This window comes from Mugil cephalus, chromosome 3, assembly GCF_022458985.1.
Source record: "Mugil cephalus isolate CIBA_MC_2020 chromosome 3, CIBA_Mcephalus_1.1, whole genome shotgun sequence".
In the NCBI taxonomy this organism is placed as follows: domain Eukaryota; kingdom Metazoa; phylum Chordata; class Actinopteri; order Mugiliformes; family Mugilidae; genus Mugil; species Mugil cephalus.
The window spans coordinates 15,264,277-15,283,648 of record NC_061772.1 but is presented as its reverse complement, the minus strand read 5'-3'; the positions used below and the strand labels follow the sequence as shown (position 1 = coordinate 15,283,648).

The window sequence follows — 19,372 nt, the reverse complement described above, 5'->3', positions numbered from 1 at the left end:
CAGGAGAACTGCCGCGCTAGTTGAGCTAGCAACACCTGCTAGTTTGCTGCATAGCGCCACAGGATTACCAAGCGTAGGCACCCACCAGGAGGGCGAGGCGGGTTTATTTAGGAAATCAGGGTGCTATTTATAATAGATCAGGTGTATGTGTGTATGTGTGTGTGTGTGTGTGTACGTATCTGACTGCTGAGTGTTTAAGTAAAGGGGAGGGGGGTCTCCAGGGCTCAAGCCTACCCTACCTGGCACTCGTAATGATCGATGTGGCCATTTGTTTGGAGTTGCCCACGAGAGCGGAACACCCACTTAAATGATGTATTGTCGGCGGGGTTATTTATGATGCCGGCCCACTTTGGCGTTCGGTCGGTGCATATTGCGCAGGTCGTGTTTGACATGGACGACCGAGGAGAGAACAAGCCTGAGACACGCGGGCGGCCTGACCTGAGCGCTGCCTTATGGGCCTTCCCTTAAAAAGTGCTAAACAGCAAGCTAGCGCCGGCTGACACTCCGCGGATACAATGCAATGCGGTGCGTGCGTGCATGGAGGTTGACATTTGTCAGAGGATGTGGGCGGGGACTGACGATGATGAAGTGGAGCGTCTGCCATCTGAGCGTCAGCGATTGGGGATGGGGCGGGATGCCTAGCTGGAGGGGAGGTTGATGGGAGACGGAAATGCAGAAAACCAGTGTTCCCACCTGTTTGTTAAGCGCGGTCCCTCTCACCGTCTCCTTTTAATCTTACCTTCTGTCTTCGGCGGCGGGGGTAGTCTAACATAGCATCGCCACACGGCCCCTGTGTGCATGTTTGGCTTTGAAATGCTAATCCCAGACGCAAATGTCTTGTCTCATTTAAAGCCACTGTGTCACTTCCCAGGTGGGTGTATGACAGAGTGCCCTGAGGGACCCCCTCTAATGATGCTAGTCCCCCCACAGTAAATATTGAAGGGAGGGACAAGGTTTTCCCCACATGCTCCCGGCAGAAAGTAAACTGCGCGGAAGCAAGTGTGTATGACCTTCCAATGTCCTGTTTTCCAGGCCAGAATGTGTCTCCCGAGGCTCTCAGGTCTTTGCCTAGCTTTGAAACACCTTTACAGTGGGGCTTATTGTGGCAATATCATCGTAATCTTATAAATCACTTCTCAGAACATACCTTTGCTAGCAGATCACAGCGGGGGTGTGTAGTTTGTACTTGTTGTTCCTGCTGTATTCGTCAGTTTTATTACCCTTTAACACTGTTTTTTAATTCGCATGAGTCATATTTATTGTTCATCGCGCAGGTGTATTCCTTTGGCCGTTTAATATCTCTGTACTTATTCACAAGGGATGAGGTGATCTAAGCACGATATGTTCAGTCTTGCAAAATCGGGATTTGGCCTTCAGCATTTCCATTTGGTTGTATTTAATACATATATTTAACTGAAATGTTGCTGCAATGTAAAGATGCTACATGCATCAGTGTGGAAGCAGCTCTTTTCCAGTTGCAGCTGAGATAGGAGGACCACTTTTACCAGCATCACTGGTCTGGCAAAGACAAAAAAAAGAGATTTGAAGATTGCTATTTTGCGGATGTAGATGGAAAATGAAATATATACGTCAAAGTGTGCATGTACGGTATAACCTAGCTAGTGTTTGACCACCCTGGCAAGTGTGTGATGAGTGTAAATCGCGTGCCTCGTTGCTCACGGAGAGCTGGGGGCACCAGTTACCCTGGCTGATGTGTGGGGAGGCCAGCAAAGGTAAACAGAGGACGGCAGAGGGGGATCGATCACACTCTCATCAGCTCTCACCTCGGGGCCCTGGCCCGGAAATTGATTGGACTCGCTCAGGGAATACCATGAAGGTGTGGACAAAAAAAAAAAAAAAAAAAAATTGTGCCTCATTAAATGCTGGAAAAAGGGCGCTACTTGGCTTTTACTCCAGAGTTGCCATGGTGGGCGGCCGGTCGACTAATGTGGAGCTAATGTGTAGTTAGTGTGTCCATCACCTGGAGAGATGACAGCGACTGCCGCAGGGGAGTCACTGGCTCCCCTCTCGTCCCCCCTCCTACGCCATCTCAGAGAAAACTAGGCCTAACAACCGCTCTCTCTTTCACACACACTTTCGATCTGTCTGCCCGGATAGGTGGCATTTAGTCAGAGTTCCCTGCTTGGTAACTCTCAGCTGGGTGGCGAGACTCCAAATGCCACATAGCCAGCGCTCCTCAGTTGCTTCAGATGGCCTGCTTTGTGGCTGCCACTGGCCTGCGCGGCGGGTGGCAGGCAGCCATGTCGGCTCAAAGTGGGGACACAGGTTGGTTTCTTCTCACTAAAGGACAGGCAGACAATCAGAGAGATAGAAGGATGGACAGACTGAGAGAAAAGGACGCCCGATATCGGCTCTTATGGCTTTGTTGTGTGTTTGAGCTGTAGTGATCGAAGGGGAGTGGATTTGGAGTGTGTTGAAGGGACCATAAAGGATGACATTTCTTTGAAGGGTGGGTTGTATGGAGTGACTGAGACGCTGCTGAGCAGTGCCACTGGCTGTGTATTCTCCCTGACATGCCCCAGTCCTTGCATGTCATCCCCGCTGTGATCAGAGCCTTTTGGAAGTAAATGGCAGAATGATTCTGTGCACAGCTTCTACCCAGGACAGACCTCACCCAAGTTGTTTGTGTAAACAGTTCTTGTACTTTGTTTTTCTTGGGGGGTATAATTAAAGGTGGGTAACTTGCCTCAAATGACATAGAAGCGACCACATGTTAATGTTGCTACTGCTAGAAATGCGTGTGTAGCTGCAGATATACATGCTCTTTAACCTCATGTATTCATCCTTTACCGTGTTATTTTGTGGAAAATCCGTCTCATTGGACTGGAGATAAACAGAATTGCCTAGATGACAAAACATGCCATGGACACCATCCCTCCTCTTTTTTCCCAACGTTACAGTGTCTGACTTGTTTACATTTCTTTTGAAGGTTACCACCTGACGGATGTTTTGTAATGTCGTACTTCAACCTATAAACTTTTCTCCAAAATGTTCCTTTAATTACATTTCCACACGGGCCCCATTTAATCTTTTTGCACATGTGGCATATTCTTAGGGTCAGCTCCAAATGGATGCACGATGCAGCCATTGTGTGGACGCTAACGTGTAGTTATGAAGGTAAAGTTACTTCGCAATTAGAGCCGTTGATTGGCCGTGTTGGATTTCTGAATGGCTACACTCAAAGGCATGCGAACGCTGAGCCAAGGGGGAAGAAACAGAACTGCAGACAGATGTTCAAACTAGGGGTGGGAAAAATATTTATATGGCAATATATCACAATACTTTTTCTTCCGATACAATATCCATTTTGAATGAAAAAATCAGAATTCAGAATTTTGACATTTAAATGGCAAGAAACTTGATAAACTAGAAATGGATTTTAATTGAATTGAATTTGAATTAATATTGTTTGACTCAGTTTGTCCAGTGAATTATCACTGTCACTGTCACTTGTTTTAAGCTGCATTTAAAAATGTCTCTGTGAACTATGTAGAATAATACAATATCATAATATATCGTATCGTGACCTAGGTATCATGATACGCATCGTATCATAACTCAAGTATCGTGATACGTATCGTATCGTGACTCAAGTCTCATGATACATATTGTGTCCTGAAGTCCTTGCCAGTAGCCACCCCAAGTGGCCCGATAGTTCAAACCTTGCCTTCACTCTCTCCTCCACAAAACTTTTGACTAATAGGTGTGAATACCGAATTGTGGATTATGGCAAGTTCGAGATCGGACACAGCTCCACCCCTGTATACAACGTGATAAAGTTTGAAGGTAGACTTCAAGGCTTAATAACGAAGAGACAACTCACATGTAGCACTTAATTTTATGTAATTTAGGAACAGTATATTTCTGCCAAGATTATATTAACTTGCTTTTTGCGCAAGTTTGTTCATGTTCTTACACTGCAGCATAAAGATCTAGGGAGGCGGTTAAGGCGGGGTTCACGATAAGCCCAAAACAAACCTCAAAACCAAGATTTAATTTGTTTCCTTGTTTTCCAGAACTCCTAAGCCTGCTGACTGGCTCGCTTTCAAAAAAATCTGTGAATAGATTAATACAATCCATCAGCGATACAAAATGGAACATATTAGGTGAAAAGAAGAATCACATTTTTCATTTCACGGGCCTTTTTAGGCAGAATTCCGGTGCCGTAACCTCGTTGTGTTTGCGAGCGCTGAAAAGGCTGCGCTGTACGCGGTGGCTAATGCCGTATTAGAAGAACAAAAAAGCTAAATAGTTTGAAGAGAAGGAACAATAGCTCTCTCGGTCCCATTTGATATGCGATGTTGCTGCATGCCTCTGCGTTTGTGTTGCACAGTTGTCTACGTCAAAGTAAAGCGGAGCGCGCATTGTTTCGGGCGGATGATGCTTTGTAGGACGTTTTGGGGGAGGGCACCTCGCAGCGCTCCACGTTTACGTTGGCGTTGGTCGGGGCAATCTTTGACATGCACTCGCGCTGCCAATTGTATGCACAGACATTAACAAAGCCGCTCGCGCGCTTATGTAGACAGCCAGGGCACAAACGCACTGATGTCGACGCGGCGGCTCACAGGTACAAACACACCATCATGCGCACGGAAAGACACACTTAGAAATAGATAGGCTACACCTGGCTACGTGGAGCATCCTTGCGAGGATTAAATCAGCACTTCAAAAGAGCAGGAAACAAAAACACTCCCAGCGGAGGAGAGCGCAGCGGCTCGGCAGCAGAGACTGTCATCTCCAGGCGGAGCAGGAGAGGAGGGGAAGGAGGGTAGGGAACGAGGAAGAGAGGAGGAAGAGGGCGGAGTTTTCAGGTGTGCTGAGTGGAAGGTGTGCGTGCGTACGTGTGTGTGTGTGAATAGACAATTACTGGGTGTGCGTTGTTTGCATGCTACAGTTGTTACTAATTTATTAAGCAGTTTAGGGTGTGATTGTGCTGACGGTGGTGACCAGTGTTTGTACAATTAGTGATGGGGCTACTTTCCATTGTTCTAAATGACACTGAGTCACGACATGCACGGTTTCTGTTACGCGATGGATTATATGACAAACAAAATATGCAAATATTTATTCAAGTGCTTTCGCAATCCTTAATTTCCTACCCACAGGGGACATTTATGGCAATTTTTGATAATAATTTAATAAATAAAATTTAGTTCAGTACCGTCCCGCTTGGATATTTATGGAGGACTGTAATGGCCAACATCAAACAGAAATAAATAAATTACTCAATAAATAAATTGCGGAGCCATTAAATGCACCGAAATAATATTAAGCCAAAATGCAATCTTTTAATTAATTTTCAAATGTTTTCATTTGCTTTTGTATTTATTTAGATGTGTATTTATGTACTTTATTTATTTCTCTATTGAAATATATTTGTTGATGTATTTATCTCCTGGCTTAATTCCTGTGCTCTTTCCTAAATTATTTTTCAGTCTCCCCCCTGCTTTTATCTGCCAGCATATTTATTTCTGACAAACGTACGTATTTTGGTCTTCAGCGCATATGTACCGGGTATTTTCTGAGGATATTTTTCACAGGAGGATGTACAGGGTGGGCTTGTTACCAGCACACACACACACACACACACACACACACACACACACACACACACACACACACACACACACGTACACACTACTTTTACTAACTTTCCTTTTGGTTGAGAGACAACTCTCTTCTGGGCCTGAAGCTCCCCATATACACACACACTCGATCGTATCGTAATTTACAGTAACATATGAAAACATTTTGTATAGCCTATATCAAAAACGCTCTCATCCCCTGTCTACGATCAGATTTAGTTAGGGGAAAAAAAAATCGCCTCTCTGAGCATTTTTGTCCCGTGTGTTTCGCGTGTGTGCAGGTGGAGTTCGAGTGGCTGCGACAGTACTGGTTTCAGGGCCAGCGTTACGCCCGCTTCTGCAGCTGGTGGACCAGACCGATGGAGCAGCTGGAGAAGGACTGGAGGCTCATGGAGACCATGGTGAGATAGCTTAGCGTCGCATCAGCTCGCAGTCAGTCACGCCGCTTCATGCATTTCCATTAAAACTTTTTAAGATCTGTTTTTATTTCTAAAAGCAGATTGATGCATATGTGCTTTTTTGTTTAACGTACCAAACTTATTTAAAAAAAAATATATATATATTGCCATGAAATAAATATATTTATATATTAGGACTATGTTGTCGCTTAACATGTTTGTCCTGAAAGTACAATAATTATTATAAGGATAGTATAATGATAGTAATATTGATTCCGTAGTAATCCATTTCCCAGAAACAGGAGGCGTTTCTGCCACATAATAATAAGGATGTTCACCTCCCTAAATGCTCAACATGCCTTCGCTTGTGCTCCTTACCCAAACCACACAAGTGATCAGCCGCCCGACGATGCTCCTCGCGCGGGGCGGGGGGGGACTGTGTTACAAAATGACACGGTGGATCGTCCAACTTCTCGCCGCTCCGCGTCGTTGAAGGATGTGTCATGTGTTTAATCGTGGCCTCAGACAGAAGTTTTATGAGAGAGGAGCGTGGGCGCTCGCCTATTAGTTAGACACCACTGTAAAGGAATCACTTAGTAATGTCAGACTCATAATTAAGGCACCTGAGTCACAGCTCTGTTCGTTGGTAATTTTTTTTTTTCCGGCTGCAGAGAAACACACACACGCATAACAGATGTAGATACAATACACACAAACACACACAGATCCGTGCTCGGTCTCTGGCTTTTCTCTCTCCCCACGGCTTCCGCGCGTTGCTCGATTTCATTGTATGAACGCGTGCGCGCGAGCGTGTCTGTATGTATGTAAGTGTGTGTTCGACACCCAGACACCAGAATCAGCAGGGGGCACTCTTGTATCGCCGTATCAGCAGCGGAGGGAGCGGAGGAGCTGTGCTGCTCTCTTTCTCTCGGCTCGGGCCTCTCTCACCGCCTATCTCTTTATGTCTCTCACCCGCTCCTGCTGTCTCTGGGAGCTCTCTGTCTCTGTCAGTGTCGAGCGCTGAGCAGTAATCACATCTAATGCTCAGGCGGGGATAAAGACAGGGGCTGGAGGAGAAGAGTGCCGCTGCTTGCCTGACGCCGCTCGGCTCCAGTCTCTCTCCCCTTCTCTCTCTCGCGCAGTGGAACAGCCTGGCAGAGGTGTGGGTGGGTGGGTGGGTGGGGGTTAGCAGACAGGGGCTAAACTCATCTAGAGCTCCACCTCCGGGCCCAGATGAAGTGTGTGATTTGGACCTGTATTTAGAAAAGGGCATCAGTGAAATGTGAGGTCTTTTCTCGCTTTCTCTTGCTGTGTCTCTCCGTAATGGTGAAGGCAAACCCTGTCCACTGGGCGCGTTTGTGTGTGTGTGTGTGTGTGTGTGTGTGTGTGTGTCTGCGTCTCCAAATGTGGATTTCTGACATGCAGCGGGAAGTTCGCGTCACGCCGCATGCAATGCATCAAATAAAAATGTGAGATACTCTCCTTATATATATATAAAAAAAGAAATTAAACTAACAAGATGTCTTTTTTTTTTTTCAATTTTAAAAGTCTATTATACAATTTATGTGACCAAAAAAGTGCATGCTGTATATTTTCATATTTTTCAACATGTTTTTCCCTGACACATTGTACAGACACATATATTATACGGAAAATTCGTAAAATTTAATTAATCACATTGTCAAATGGCAGCATGCACCCAGACGCACACTGAACCCGTGCGAAAAGAAATAAATAAACTAAATAAAAATGATACACTGGTGAGCGTGCGGAGGTAATGATTAACTATTGTGATGGAAGACAACATTATTGCTCTTGCTGGCAATATTTACATACATGCATCGACCTGTGATACGCTGATGAAAAGCACTTTATAGATGTGACTTATAGATTTTCCTTTTGGAGGTTTCAGGGAAAAAAAAAAAAAAAAAAAAAAAAAAGCTGCGAGCCTTTTTCGCGCAGTTAGATTAAATCTCATTTCTCTAAATTACTTTGAGTTATTTAAATTACGCGCGCACCCCCTCTACCCCCTCCTCTGCGCGTTCCTTTATTGCGTATACTTTACTATTTCGGAGCCGGCAATTGACAGCGTGGCGGAACGCAGCGAAAACACCGGTGACCTGCTGCGTGCTGATGCTGTTTACCATTTATTTACTTAGATTTCCCTGTTGCCTGCAGAGTGTGTTTTAATGCGGCATTATTTTTGTCGAGTCTGATATCACCACGAGTGTTTTTTTTTTTTTTAAATAACAAATACGTGTCTCTTTAAATAGGGCTTATAAAATGACTCTGTGTTGTTTCACGCAGTGTGCCGGCGCAATAAAACAGCCTATTGTTTTATCCTGCTAAAATAGCAATACAAACAGCCAGCCCTCCTCTCTTTATTGTCATATTTAGCACACGGTGTTGCGGGATGCGCCGGGCTATGTATGCGTTTGTTAGTCTGTATGAAGAATATTGCAATATGTGTGTGTGCAGGGGGTGGAGGGTGGGGATGGTGGTTGTGGTGGTGGTTGGGGAGGGGGGGCCCTAGCTCCTGTTTATGGATACTGTCTCTCCCTGGGGCTCCCTCTCTGCTCCTCAGCCTGTTGTCATGCAAATGCTCATCCTTCCATCTGAATGACATTCTGATAAAATACATAAATAAATAAATAAATAAATAAATAAGGGAGCGAAACAAAACAAGTCCACTCGCTTTCGCTCGCCTCTGTTTCGGCGGCACCTCGCGGATCCGCGCCCCGCTCCTCTGATAGAAACAAAGAGTCGGGGCGGGCTGCGTGAATAATCTTCAGGTGAGGCTGGGTTTGCGGACGCGCGGCAAAACCGTGTGCGTGCGCGGGAGCGCGCCTTGGGGTTCGGTGTATGTAAGGTAAAGGTTGTTTCTGGGGTGGGGGGGGGTGGGGGGGGGAGTCGGGGAAGAGCATTAACTTAAAGGTTTTCTTGTTTTTTTTTTTTTTTTACGTTCCGCTGTGATAAAAGGTGTTGAAAGTCCGTTTAGACCCGGCGGGCTCGCGTGCCTCGCGCTCTCCCTCAGGACCCCTCTGCCGTGGCTATCCTACAATAGTGACATTTCTTTAAACTAGCGACAATGAATGGCTTCCGCGTGAGTGACAGTAGACAGAGAGACTTGGCTTTATGCAGAATATTTTAAACACCGGTGTGGTATTTCTTTTTTTTTTTTTTTTTATCTTTCCTCTTTTCACTGTGGGGGAGAAGCGACATCGAGCCCATGAGCACATCTCCCTGTATATTTTTTTCTCTGTCCTGTGCATATGTGTGTGTGTGTGTGTGTGTGAGTCATTGATGTTAATGTATGCACTCGGCATGACTTTAATTGATTTAGCAGCTCTGCTTGCACAGTACAGCTTTTTCCCTAATTTGTCACTTTCCTGACTTCTGTGGCTGCTCATCTCACAACTTCAAAAGCCGCCGGATGCAAAGAGATTTCAATGCACTCCGTCTTCCTCGCTCCCCCTCTCTCCTTCTCCCCCTCTCTCTCTCTCTCTCTCTCTTTATGTTCTTCCTTTCTCTTGTTCTCTCCCTCTCTCCCGCTATCTCGCCACATCTCTGTCTCCCTCTCCCCCGTTTGACAGGAGAACGAGCCTTGTAGATGGAAATCTTTTCAACGCGTATCAAGGAAATTAATCTACTTTCATAATAAATAAATGGGATCCACTCGGTTGAATACATTTGTATACTTCAAGATGTACAAAACAGGAAGTGGTATCGGGGCCACGTCTCCCCTCTCCTCCGTTCACCCGGCCTGTCAGTCCCTGTTTTCCGACGGCTCGGTCTATCTCTTATTTTTTTTTTTTCTTTTTCTTTCTCCTTTTCTTTTCCTCCCAGTGTGACAAAATTTGCCTCCTCTGATTTATAATGGAGGCTGGCTTTTTGCATGCATCCGAGTGTGCGCGGAGATGCGCTCGGTGACCAATTCATCTTCTCCCCCTTCGCCGTAATAATAGCAGCCTCTTTCGGAAACAATCTGGGCTGCTGAGGATGGTGGCGCGGCAATCATACGTACACAGCCCCGGCCCCGGCCGTCGCCATCAATAGCTGATTAGGTTATTGAGCAAACGTGCCGAGGAGGGGTCGGAGAGAGGAGCTGCGGGGAGAGTCTGTGGAGTCAGAAACGGAGAGAGGGGGGCGGGAGGGGGGAGGTTGAGAAAAAGAAAAAAGGGAGAGGGGTTATATGTGTGTGTGTTCGGGAGTAGGAGGGTTCGGGGGGGTCAATGTAAATGTTATTGCTGTGTGAGCTCATTTGATCAAAGTCCTGGAAAGGTTAAGCGAATCCAATCTGGTTTTGTATGGCAGAGTGGAGACACAGGCGCTAGGGAAGAAACCCCCAGGACGGAGAATGGATTATCATATTGGCGCTGGAGTAGCAGGGGCCTCCGACGGACAGTTTACTCTGCCCGTAATGCGTTTAGACAGCAATTGGCCTTAATAACCTTTATTGACTTCAGCGGGTCAGTGCCAAGAATCTAATTATCAAAGTGTATCAATTTCATTGGAGTTTAGAGTTGCACCGCTCAAAATAATTATTTTAAGGTCGGGCCGGGGCAATTAATCCCCTCTCCACTTATTTGATGGCTTTGTAAAACATTATAAATGTTATGGTTTGCATCGTGCGTTCGCCCGTAAATAATTTTAGGGAGCAATATTTCTGCGGAGCGTTATTTGGCGAGCCCCCCCCCCGATTCAGGTGAGAGAAAAGAAGGCAGCGTTTCTTCCCGGAGCCAGAGGCTGGAGCTGCGTCGGATGTTTACCGGGGGTGATTTTTCTCGCTTTGCTCGCGGAGTTTTATACCCGCTTTATATGCACACATGGAAGCCAGATTAATTATAAGTGTGAACTAAGCAGTAAACTGTTTAAAGGCCGTTTTTATTGCTCATTATGAAGCCATTTATTATCTCTTACATTAAACCGCGCTGTGTTTGTGCATCATATTGTTTTGCATTTCAAGCTCTGCGCTGCGTAAATAGGCTTATGCATTTATTATATTCCGATTCTTTGCGGTACTTACGCACATATGCGCCGCGTGAACTCCCCGAGTTTCGTGCCTGCGTGTGCGCGCGCGCCGTGTCCGCACCGCGAGAGGTGAACGTGCAGCTACACAGCAGTTTATCCTTCATTGACAGTCAGTGTGCGCCGTTACCTGGATAGCAGCAGCTGTTTTCCCTTATCGCACAACATAGACTAGAGGCCTAATCCACGCGTTCATTATTGCTCGGCCTTGTTTACCCGCAGCTGTATATTAGTCCGCTTGCTTTGCCCCATTTAGAGGGAGCTGCATAAAAAAGAAATTACTCAGAGATTATTGTTATTATTCATTTAAAGAGGAAATATACGGCTGATAATACATTTTACATCGCGCAGCAGCTTGTGTTTGGAAATATAAAATGAAAAGAAGCAGGAAGAGGCGCGGAGAGAGGGAGAAGAGGGGAGGAAAAAGTAGCGGTGCAAAGGTATTTGCGATTCTCTTTGAAGTCCCCATTCAACAGGGTAAGCTGAATTTTCGGCAGCGCCTGATAGTGTTTCTGCGTAAGTGCTTAAACCCCTTTAGAGAATTTTCATGGGCAGATACGAGGTGGCTTGAAGGGAGCGTTTATGTTACCTGGAGCCAATGCAGCCCCGCAGCTTTGTACCTAAAGATGTACACTAGCATTGAATGGAATCCCACAGAGGTTTGTCTATGACAGAATCTCGCCGCAACATCGCTGTAAGCCGAAGCAGGGCGAAAAGAAAGAGAGACAGGAATAAAAAAAAAAAAAAAAAGCGAGCTTTGAACAGGTTTAACCCTGTCAGTCTTTTGCTAGGCGCATGCATTTCTATACATGAAGGCAGACATGGGAGGACAACAACTCTGGGACAGATACGCTGCCAAGCGCGCGTACGTTGCGGTGTCTGTTTGGGAAAACTTACGGTGGAAATCTTATTTTCAGTGGAAGCTACGTGTAGACGTGGGGACTTTTGCTGTATTTATTCACGGGCATCTTTTGAAGCTTCCACAGTATTAGGGTTATTTTTGAATGTTTAGAGTAGCATATGCACGCGTGCAAAAAGACGCTCACGCGGGAGTGCCAGTCACAACAAGCTCGTAGTGTTGTACCATGCTCTACTGAGCGTCAGGCAACCAAACCGGACAACGGTTCTGCTTGGGCGGCCATTCCTTGTGTTACACTCTCGAGCAAGGTGTTTGCATATGTCTAATTTCTTCCCAATAACAGGATGCAGTAAGTCATCGTCACGGAACTTTATGGTTGTTGCACTTTCATTCACACGTTAGACTCTGATCTGAGCAAACTTGTTTCGGGGCCATGGATGACTGAGCTGGAATGTATTAGAGGATTTCGATCCTCAGTGTCTGCATGTCACAGTGCGGAAACCGCAAATGAGACAATGTCTTTGCTGTCCTTGTACACAAGTGACTGTCAGCCACAGTGCGGTGTACGTCCTCGTCTTTATGACATGTGGGCAGGGTGCGTTATTGACAGCAGTTTGGATAATTTGCTTTGTTTGCCTGTGAGTTGTGAAACCGACAGTGTTTTTACTGTATCGGCGGACTTTGAAGGCGGCTTGTCTCGTCTTCTTAGAAAACAAATGAGCACTTTACAGAGACTGATCTGCCTTATCCGCTTAGCAGCTCCCTCAATCCCTGCATTTATTTGTTTACTCGCTTATTTACTGACTTATTCGTTTACTTACCCCTGTATGGATTTGGTTTGATTTCTGCCCCCCCCTTACCCGTAGCCGCCTCCCTCCTCTTCCTGTCTTCATCCTTGGCCCCGATCAGCAAGATAAGCCTTCAGAGGAGGGGAGATAACATCCATTAAAGTGGTAAAGAGGAATTATGGGGCAGCCCCAGATTAATCACTGCTCAGCTTAATCGCATTCAGTCCGGACGGCGGGGTAGGCTGCAGGGCCCGGCTTCTTCCTGTGTCATACCAGCAGAGAGATGCGAGGAAGGAGCGTGTGTTTGTCGAAAAAGTGCCTCGATGGGGGGAGAAAGTAGTGGAAAAAAAAGATGAAAGCGAGATTTCAGAACATCTCGCAGCGAAGCCCGCCCCTCCTATAGCTGACTAGAGACATTACCGCTAACCAGCATTTGACGTGTGATTATTTCGGGACTTTGATCCAGGTGTAATTGTTTACTCTCTCAGGTAATCATGTCAGATCGGTAGTAGTCGACGACGTCGCCGCAGACGCGAGGATACACACTGACCTGTCACCGACAGCAAACAAGGAAAAAATTAAATAAAGTCTTTATATAGTTTTGGATCAACATGCATTTTATTGAATGCTGAATACACGGCCAGAGCCTCTTCCGCGTTCCTCGTGTGCAGAAATAGCTGTGCGCATATTGCGCTGGTGCTGCTGGGCAAAAATAGAGCACCTCGCGCTCGGATCTCCGCGCGCACACTTTTAATAAAAATCATTTAAATCTGAATGTAGAGCCTCGTCGGGTCCTGCCGTTGATCATTATTGGCCGATCCTTATTATTGTTCATCCGCGCGTCAACTCGGATTCATTTTCGCGTTCGTTCGTACGGCCCCCGATCACAGTCGCAGTCTCACAAGGCTTCGTGTCGCCCACACACTGAGAAAGAATAAAGGAAACCAATTAATGAAAATGAATACGGCCCAACTATAGATCCTCAAAGTGAACGCTGAGAAAATCCCACTTAAGACCTGATCGGGGACAAAAAACAGAACATACCTTCTTCAGCTTCTGACAAATCTATTTGTTTTCTAGTATCACTACTCGCACGTGAGGCCCGAAAACTAATGTAACGTCGATTCACGCCGTGATGTCAAATTACAATTTTCATCTCTTTGTCTCTGCGGCGGGCCCGGACGCAAGGTAACCAGCGCGGCGGAAATGAGATTTTCGTAAGCAAAACAGCAGCCGCTTAATTTCTCGGCACCTCGCTAATTCTTCAAAATCGGTGGAGCGGCGATCGTGTTTCAAGCAGCGATCCGGGTTTAAGTACATAAGGCCTTCTTTGAAAACAATGAGCGGAGAGAAGGGTGCGATTCTGGCTGGCGGGCTCTGTGAAATTGCCTGACTTGCTCGGAGAAGCACAGAGAAAAGGGGGGAAACACGGGCAAAGATCGCCGATGATAGCTGCGTCGTTTGCTTGGAGCTTGGCGGTGGAGGGAAGGAGGTTGTGGCGTTTTTCGGAAGCTTGGAGAAGAGAGGTATAAAACGCGAAAGATTCCAGCTGGAATCGGAGCTCGCGAGATGAAGTAAACCAAAGCGATGAAAAGCCGATGCTGTAAACAAGGGGATGTGTGCGCACATTCAAGAGGAAGTACAAGTCCTGGGGGCATTGTGGGAAGTTTTTGCCTGTGCACCTTTCAAAACCAAGGGATGTACACTGTGAACGCAGCAGAGATCAAACCCGAGATGTGTTTTATTTTTCTGGTACAACAATGTGTGAAAAAATCCACTTTTCCTTACAATTGGTTTGCAACTATCTTCTATATCCGTGGAAGCGGAGGGCGGCCATCCTTCCCCTGTAGATAGAGCGATCTGATGGGTGGTGTTAAATGGGTGAGATGTAGGACAGTGTAATTAACGCTAGTCCTTTAGTGGGCCCCGCCTCGCTCTGCTGGGAGCGCCCGATATAGCACTCATTAATTCCTATTTGTGTGTAATGAGAGGGTCATGTTGGATGTAATAAATGGCTCTTTTATTTGGGCGAGAGCTGCAGGGCGGCATCCTCTCCTGGCTAACAGTCTCATAAACACCCTTTAGCCGCTCTCATCAGCCTCCCTGGGTGAGGAGCAATCATCACATGAACACGACGGGAGGGGAAGTACGCCGCGTAAATGTCCGGAAAAATCGTGTGCGTTTAGAAACGCTCAGGTGACTTTAACGCAGCTTGTACCGTATCCACGTATCGCCTGTCAGAGGTTTTGAAATGAAATCTTTGCGCCGCAGCAGTAATCAGAAAACACACATATTAGATTGCACTCTGTGGCTTTTGGTTCCTTTCATTATTGTCAATTGATAGCATACTTGATCTTGACTTTTTTTTCCTTTTTTTTTTTCCACGGTAATGCATTTTAAAGAACAGATTGTTTGAAAAGTCCTAAGGGGCCGTTTTCGAATGCTGATCAAAAGGTCCAACGCGCGGCGCTCGCAATACGAGCTGACTGCCGAGCAGCCTTCTAATTAATGACTGTTTTGTTGAAAGATTAAACCGAAACGCGCGGCCGCTAAGCAAACACGAATGTCAAGAAAATGGGAATTGATGTCAAACAACAACGTTCTATGGATTTTTGATTCATTGCATTAATAAGGTGCTCGATACAAAGTGCACTGTACTCGCTTTTAATTCGCGTTGCTTAAACAAATCCTATCGGTGCACTCCATCGTTTTTGAGAGCATTTGCGGGTGCCTTTGTTGAACATTCGCTTCAAATGTAAAAGCTACTAGAACGTCTGCGACTTCTTTGTCAGATTGGAGCAGACAGCCTCCTACAGAGTATATGAGTCTATAATCCAGTTATATGTAACTGCTTCATGGTGTGTGCCATTGTCTATTACTGTATGGCTTTGTGGCGTGGGGGGAATTGTTTAAGGCAACAGGGCCTCCAGTGTCATGTACAGGAAAGCAGCCCATTAAACACAGTCTGCTTTGAATTTCCAGTAGGCCTTGACCTACAATGATGCAACAGAGAATATATGAATTACCTTTGACTTCAATGAGTGTTAAAAATACCAAAAGATGCTTAGTCGTGATTGAAAACCTCACTGAAATCGCGAACAAAGGTGATTGTAAAAAACACATTTCATTCCCCCTTAACTCCCAATGTCATCTTTGACAGCATTATTCTTTATGGCTGATGCTGTCCAGACCTGATGGAGAGGTGGGGGGTGGGGGGGCTCTAATCTTGTGGATCATAATTGGCATTACTCGAGATACAGTCATTCTTTCTTTTTCAGTGTGCGTCTAGAGGTAATTCGCAGTTGATGTCACTGGGTTGACATATAAGACGGCCTGTTCATTTTCGCTACGGCAGCTCCGCGGTTTTCTGCCAGATGCAAAAAAATGAAGAATCGCTCCTCTTCATACTCCTTGTAGTCAATCAAAACTTTGTTAGCGGTGCATTTCTTCCCCCGCAGGCATATCCCCCCCGTCTAAAACAGAATTCCTCTATGCAGGCTCGTCTAGATGGATGGAAACCATTTTTATTGGTTTAGCATTTTTGAAGACCTGAAGTATGGTGCAGTGTGTGTGTAACACTGTAACTCTCGGGGCTTAGCAAGGCTGGCTTTGGCCCCAGTCAGCAAAAAGCTTTTTACTGGCAGGAGAGTGAGGTGCTGATCACAATCTGCTATCTAGCCAGAATCTAGACTCAGCTTTCATATACTGAAAGAGAGAAAGGGGGTTTCAACGGAGCAGAAGGTGCTTGAGTGTCGCGCTCATCGCAAACATCTCTGTCCAGCTCCGTCTTCATTGTCCTGAATTAGTCAAAGGGCCTCTCAAAGCCTTCCTGTGATGGATGGACTGTGCATTCTAGCCAGGCCGCTGAGGAGAGTGTGTTCAGCCTCCGTCCCAGTGTGCTGGAGAGCTCATTCAGCCTAAAGACTATGTGGTTTAGCCATTAAGACCAACTGGATCCACAGTCCTTATCATGAGACCGAGACAAAAGCCTCACAAAAAAACAGGGCCGGTGAATTTTTATGTGATATTTGTGGGCCCATTGGACTGGGACTCGACAACAGATTTGCCTTTTCTTCTCGCCACCGAAAGGGAGCACCACAAAAGCCTGGGAGTTCTGCTTCATTTGACCCTGTGCAAAGCATATGTCCTTCCACCCTGCCTGTATTCTGTCCAGAAGATGGACTGCCGTAGGGGCCATAGAAAGCATCCCTGCCCACTTGAGTGTGTTACAATGCCTTCAAACAAAATCACTTGTCAGGGGTCTTCCCTTTTTGGGACTGTCTCTATCCCCTCGGCGCTTTGTCACTTCAAACATGCTACTCTGATGTTTCAGACACATTTTTCTAATGTTTTACACTCCATATAATCTGCCGTGCGCGGCAAAGACCATTTTACTGGCTGACGTAATTGATGGTGCCCGCGACCTTACGAGGGTCAGTCTGGCTGAAAGGCCTCGGGTTCCGTCGCCACGGTGATTGCGGGAACACATCAACACACTCGGAATAAAAATGGGGATCCCTTATTGCCCTTCTAAGATACTGGAAGTATTGTTTCATTAACAGGCAATATGTCAATGTACTTTAACCGTTATTATCACGGGGAGGTAAAAGGAATATTTGGGAATAAATACAAAAGACTGCAAACTGAACAAGTGAGTCAACGCTCTGTGCGTTCCAGCTGTAAGAACTGTTAAAATTTGCAGAGGTAATTTGAAAAGACACACACCCCTGAATCAAATCTGAGAAAATGTTTTCGTGAAACTCTCTGATTTTATTTTCTGTTTTCCTCTCATAACTCAAAGGTGGCTGCTGATCAGCAGTGTTGACACCCTTCATTCTTTACACACACACACACACACACACACACACACACACACACAGGCACGGACACACATTATCAACCAATCTTACGTAATGGAAATGGAGTAAATTTAATTTCAGATATGCCTCAATTTTGAGCCATCTGTAATCATGTGACAGCAGGCAGACGGCGGGAATAAAAAAAACACACACACACACACACACACACACACACACACACACACACACACACACACACACTTTTTATGACTTTGAGTGTGATGTCACAGTAAAGTGAATGTGGTCTGGACTTATTTCTTCCTGGGCTAATATAATTTTTCCACCGATGGAGGGCTGCCGCCCCTCCCCTCCCCTCCCAGTGCAAAGTAACTCGATGGTGGCCTGCAGCAAACACACACAGATCCCTTGTCCAGACTGGAAAAGGCCCTGGCAGGATCACAGCTCCCCAGTTGTTTATATCAGTGAGCAGAAGCTATCCATTACCCAGAGCAAGGTGCCTGATGCCTTTTTCCACCAGCGGTCAAAGTGATATTGGTTTCTTGTGTCAGAGGGGAGATGGAGATGCAGGCCGCTGAGAGTCTGCCAAACTCCCACTCCCAAGGCCTGTAAAATCAGGTGTCTAGAGCAGCTGAGCTTAAACTGGCAATGGTCCATGGAGTGTCTGGAGATGTAGGGAAAACTTGAGATATGTTGCTAATGTTACTGTGGAGGTGGGAAAAATGAAGTCAAGTCAGGGAGGAAGGGCAGCACAATGGCAGAGTTCGTTTCAGAAATCCCACGTCGTCGAAAGGCCAGTCCTTAGCACAGTCTCAATTTTGGCAAATGGTTAGAATTAAATTATTTAAATTCAGATTGCTCCATAGAAGATGCAATTTACACAACAGAAATGACCATTAATATGGAACTGATGTTACTTGTTGCGTACAATCTCCAAAAACTTTAAATCCCAAATCACAGTCACAAAACGAGAGGATTACTACTTAGGGCTATGTCCGCCTCGGCGTCTATGTGGACACGTTGGCTCGTTGCTGGGCTGTTCGCATGCTAGCGGCAGGAAGGGAGGGAGGCACGGAGGATGCCAGTCGGACAGACAGACAGAGGTACACTTAGAAAGGGAGGCACCATGCTGGCAAATTAACACCAACCTCAAGTCAAAACCTGGGAATGTTTGGTGTCACTGGTGAGTTTGTTTACCACCTTCCTGTTTAGGTAAGCGTCCATCACTCGTACGGTCTATTCTGGTCCAAAGAACACAACTGTCTATTATACTAGTTTATAAAGGAGGTTGGTTTAGGGATTTGTAAACTCTGGTGGCCTGCAGACATGAATGCCTTCCCTGTATAATAAAGTGCCAGTAAGATTAAGAGTTGCTCCAAGTCCCCCTGAAAGTCCCGGTCTAAAGTCGGCCAAGGCATTTCATGGGGTGTTAACAGTTTCTCAGACACTCCGGTGGTCAGCTAGTAGCTGTGTTTTATGAAGTGTAAACTTTCAGTTCGGGCGTGCATTTTTTAACCTTCCTGCCTGTGAGCTATTCCGTGACCAGCGACAGCTATTGTGTGAAAGTTTTAAAGGACGTGCATCGTATCGCGCTGTGTGCGGCACCGGCCTTGCCGTCTCATTGTTCTGCGTTGAACGGGTGACATGTTGCTATGTGATAGAATGGACAGATGCTTATTGGTGTTAAGATACAGTCCTGGTTCGAGGTGTTAGTGAGCTGCCCCAGGCTGCCCTCCAGCCAACCCTCCAGCTCTCACCCAACCACAATATCGCCTCAGCCTGGCTGCAGGTTTGTTTGCCTACCTTGCCTCTGCGTAGGCCCGGAAATGTTTATACCGACGTGTAGCAAAATAGATAGGGTTGAATTTGGGGTCTG

At 46.1% G+C, this 19,372-nt stretch overlaps 1 protein-coding gene across 2 annotated transcripts in view; it reads left to right on the top strand.

The window, feature by feature from the left end:
* fto (FTO alpha-ketoglutarate dependent dioxygenase) overlaps positions 1 to 19,372 on the top strand; it is a 113,693-nt gene that overhangs the window by 29,594 nt on the left and 64,727 nt on the right. For both annotated transcript variants that reach the window (XM_047580443.1, XM_047580442.1), the window contains one exon: positions 5,888 to 6,007. In XM_047580443.1, coding sequence (XP_047436399.1) covers positions 5,888 to 6,007 — 120 coding nt within the window. The remainder of the gene's footprint in view (positions 1 to 5,887; positions 6,008 to 19,372) is intronic.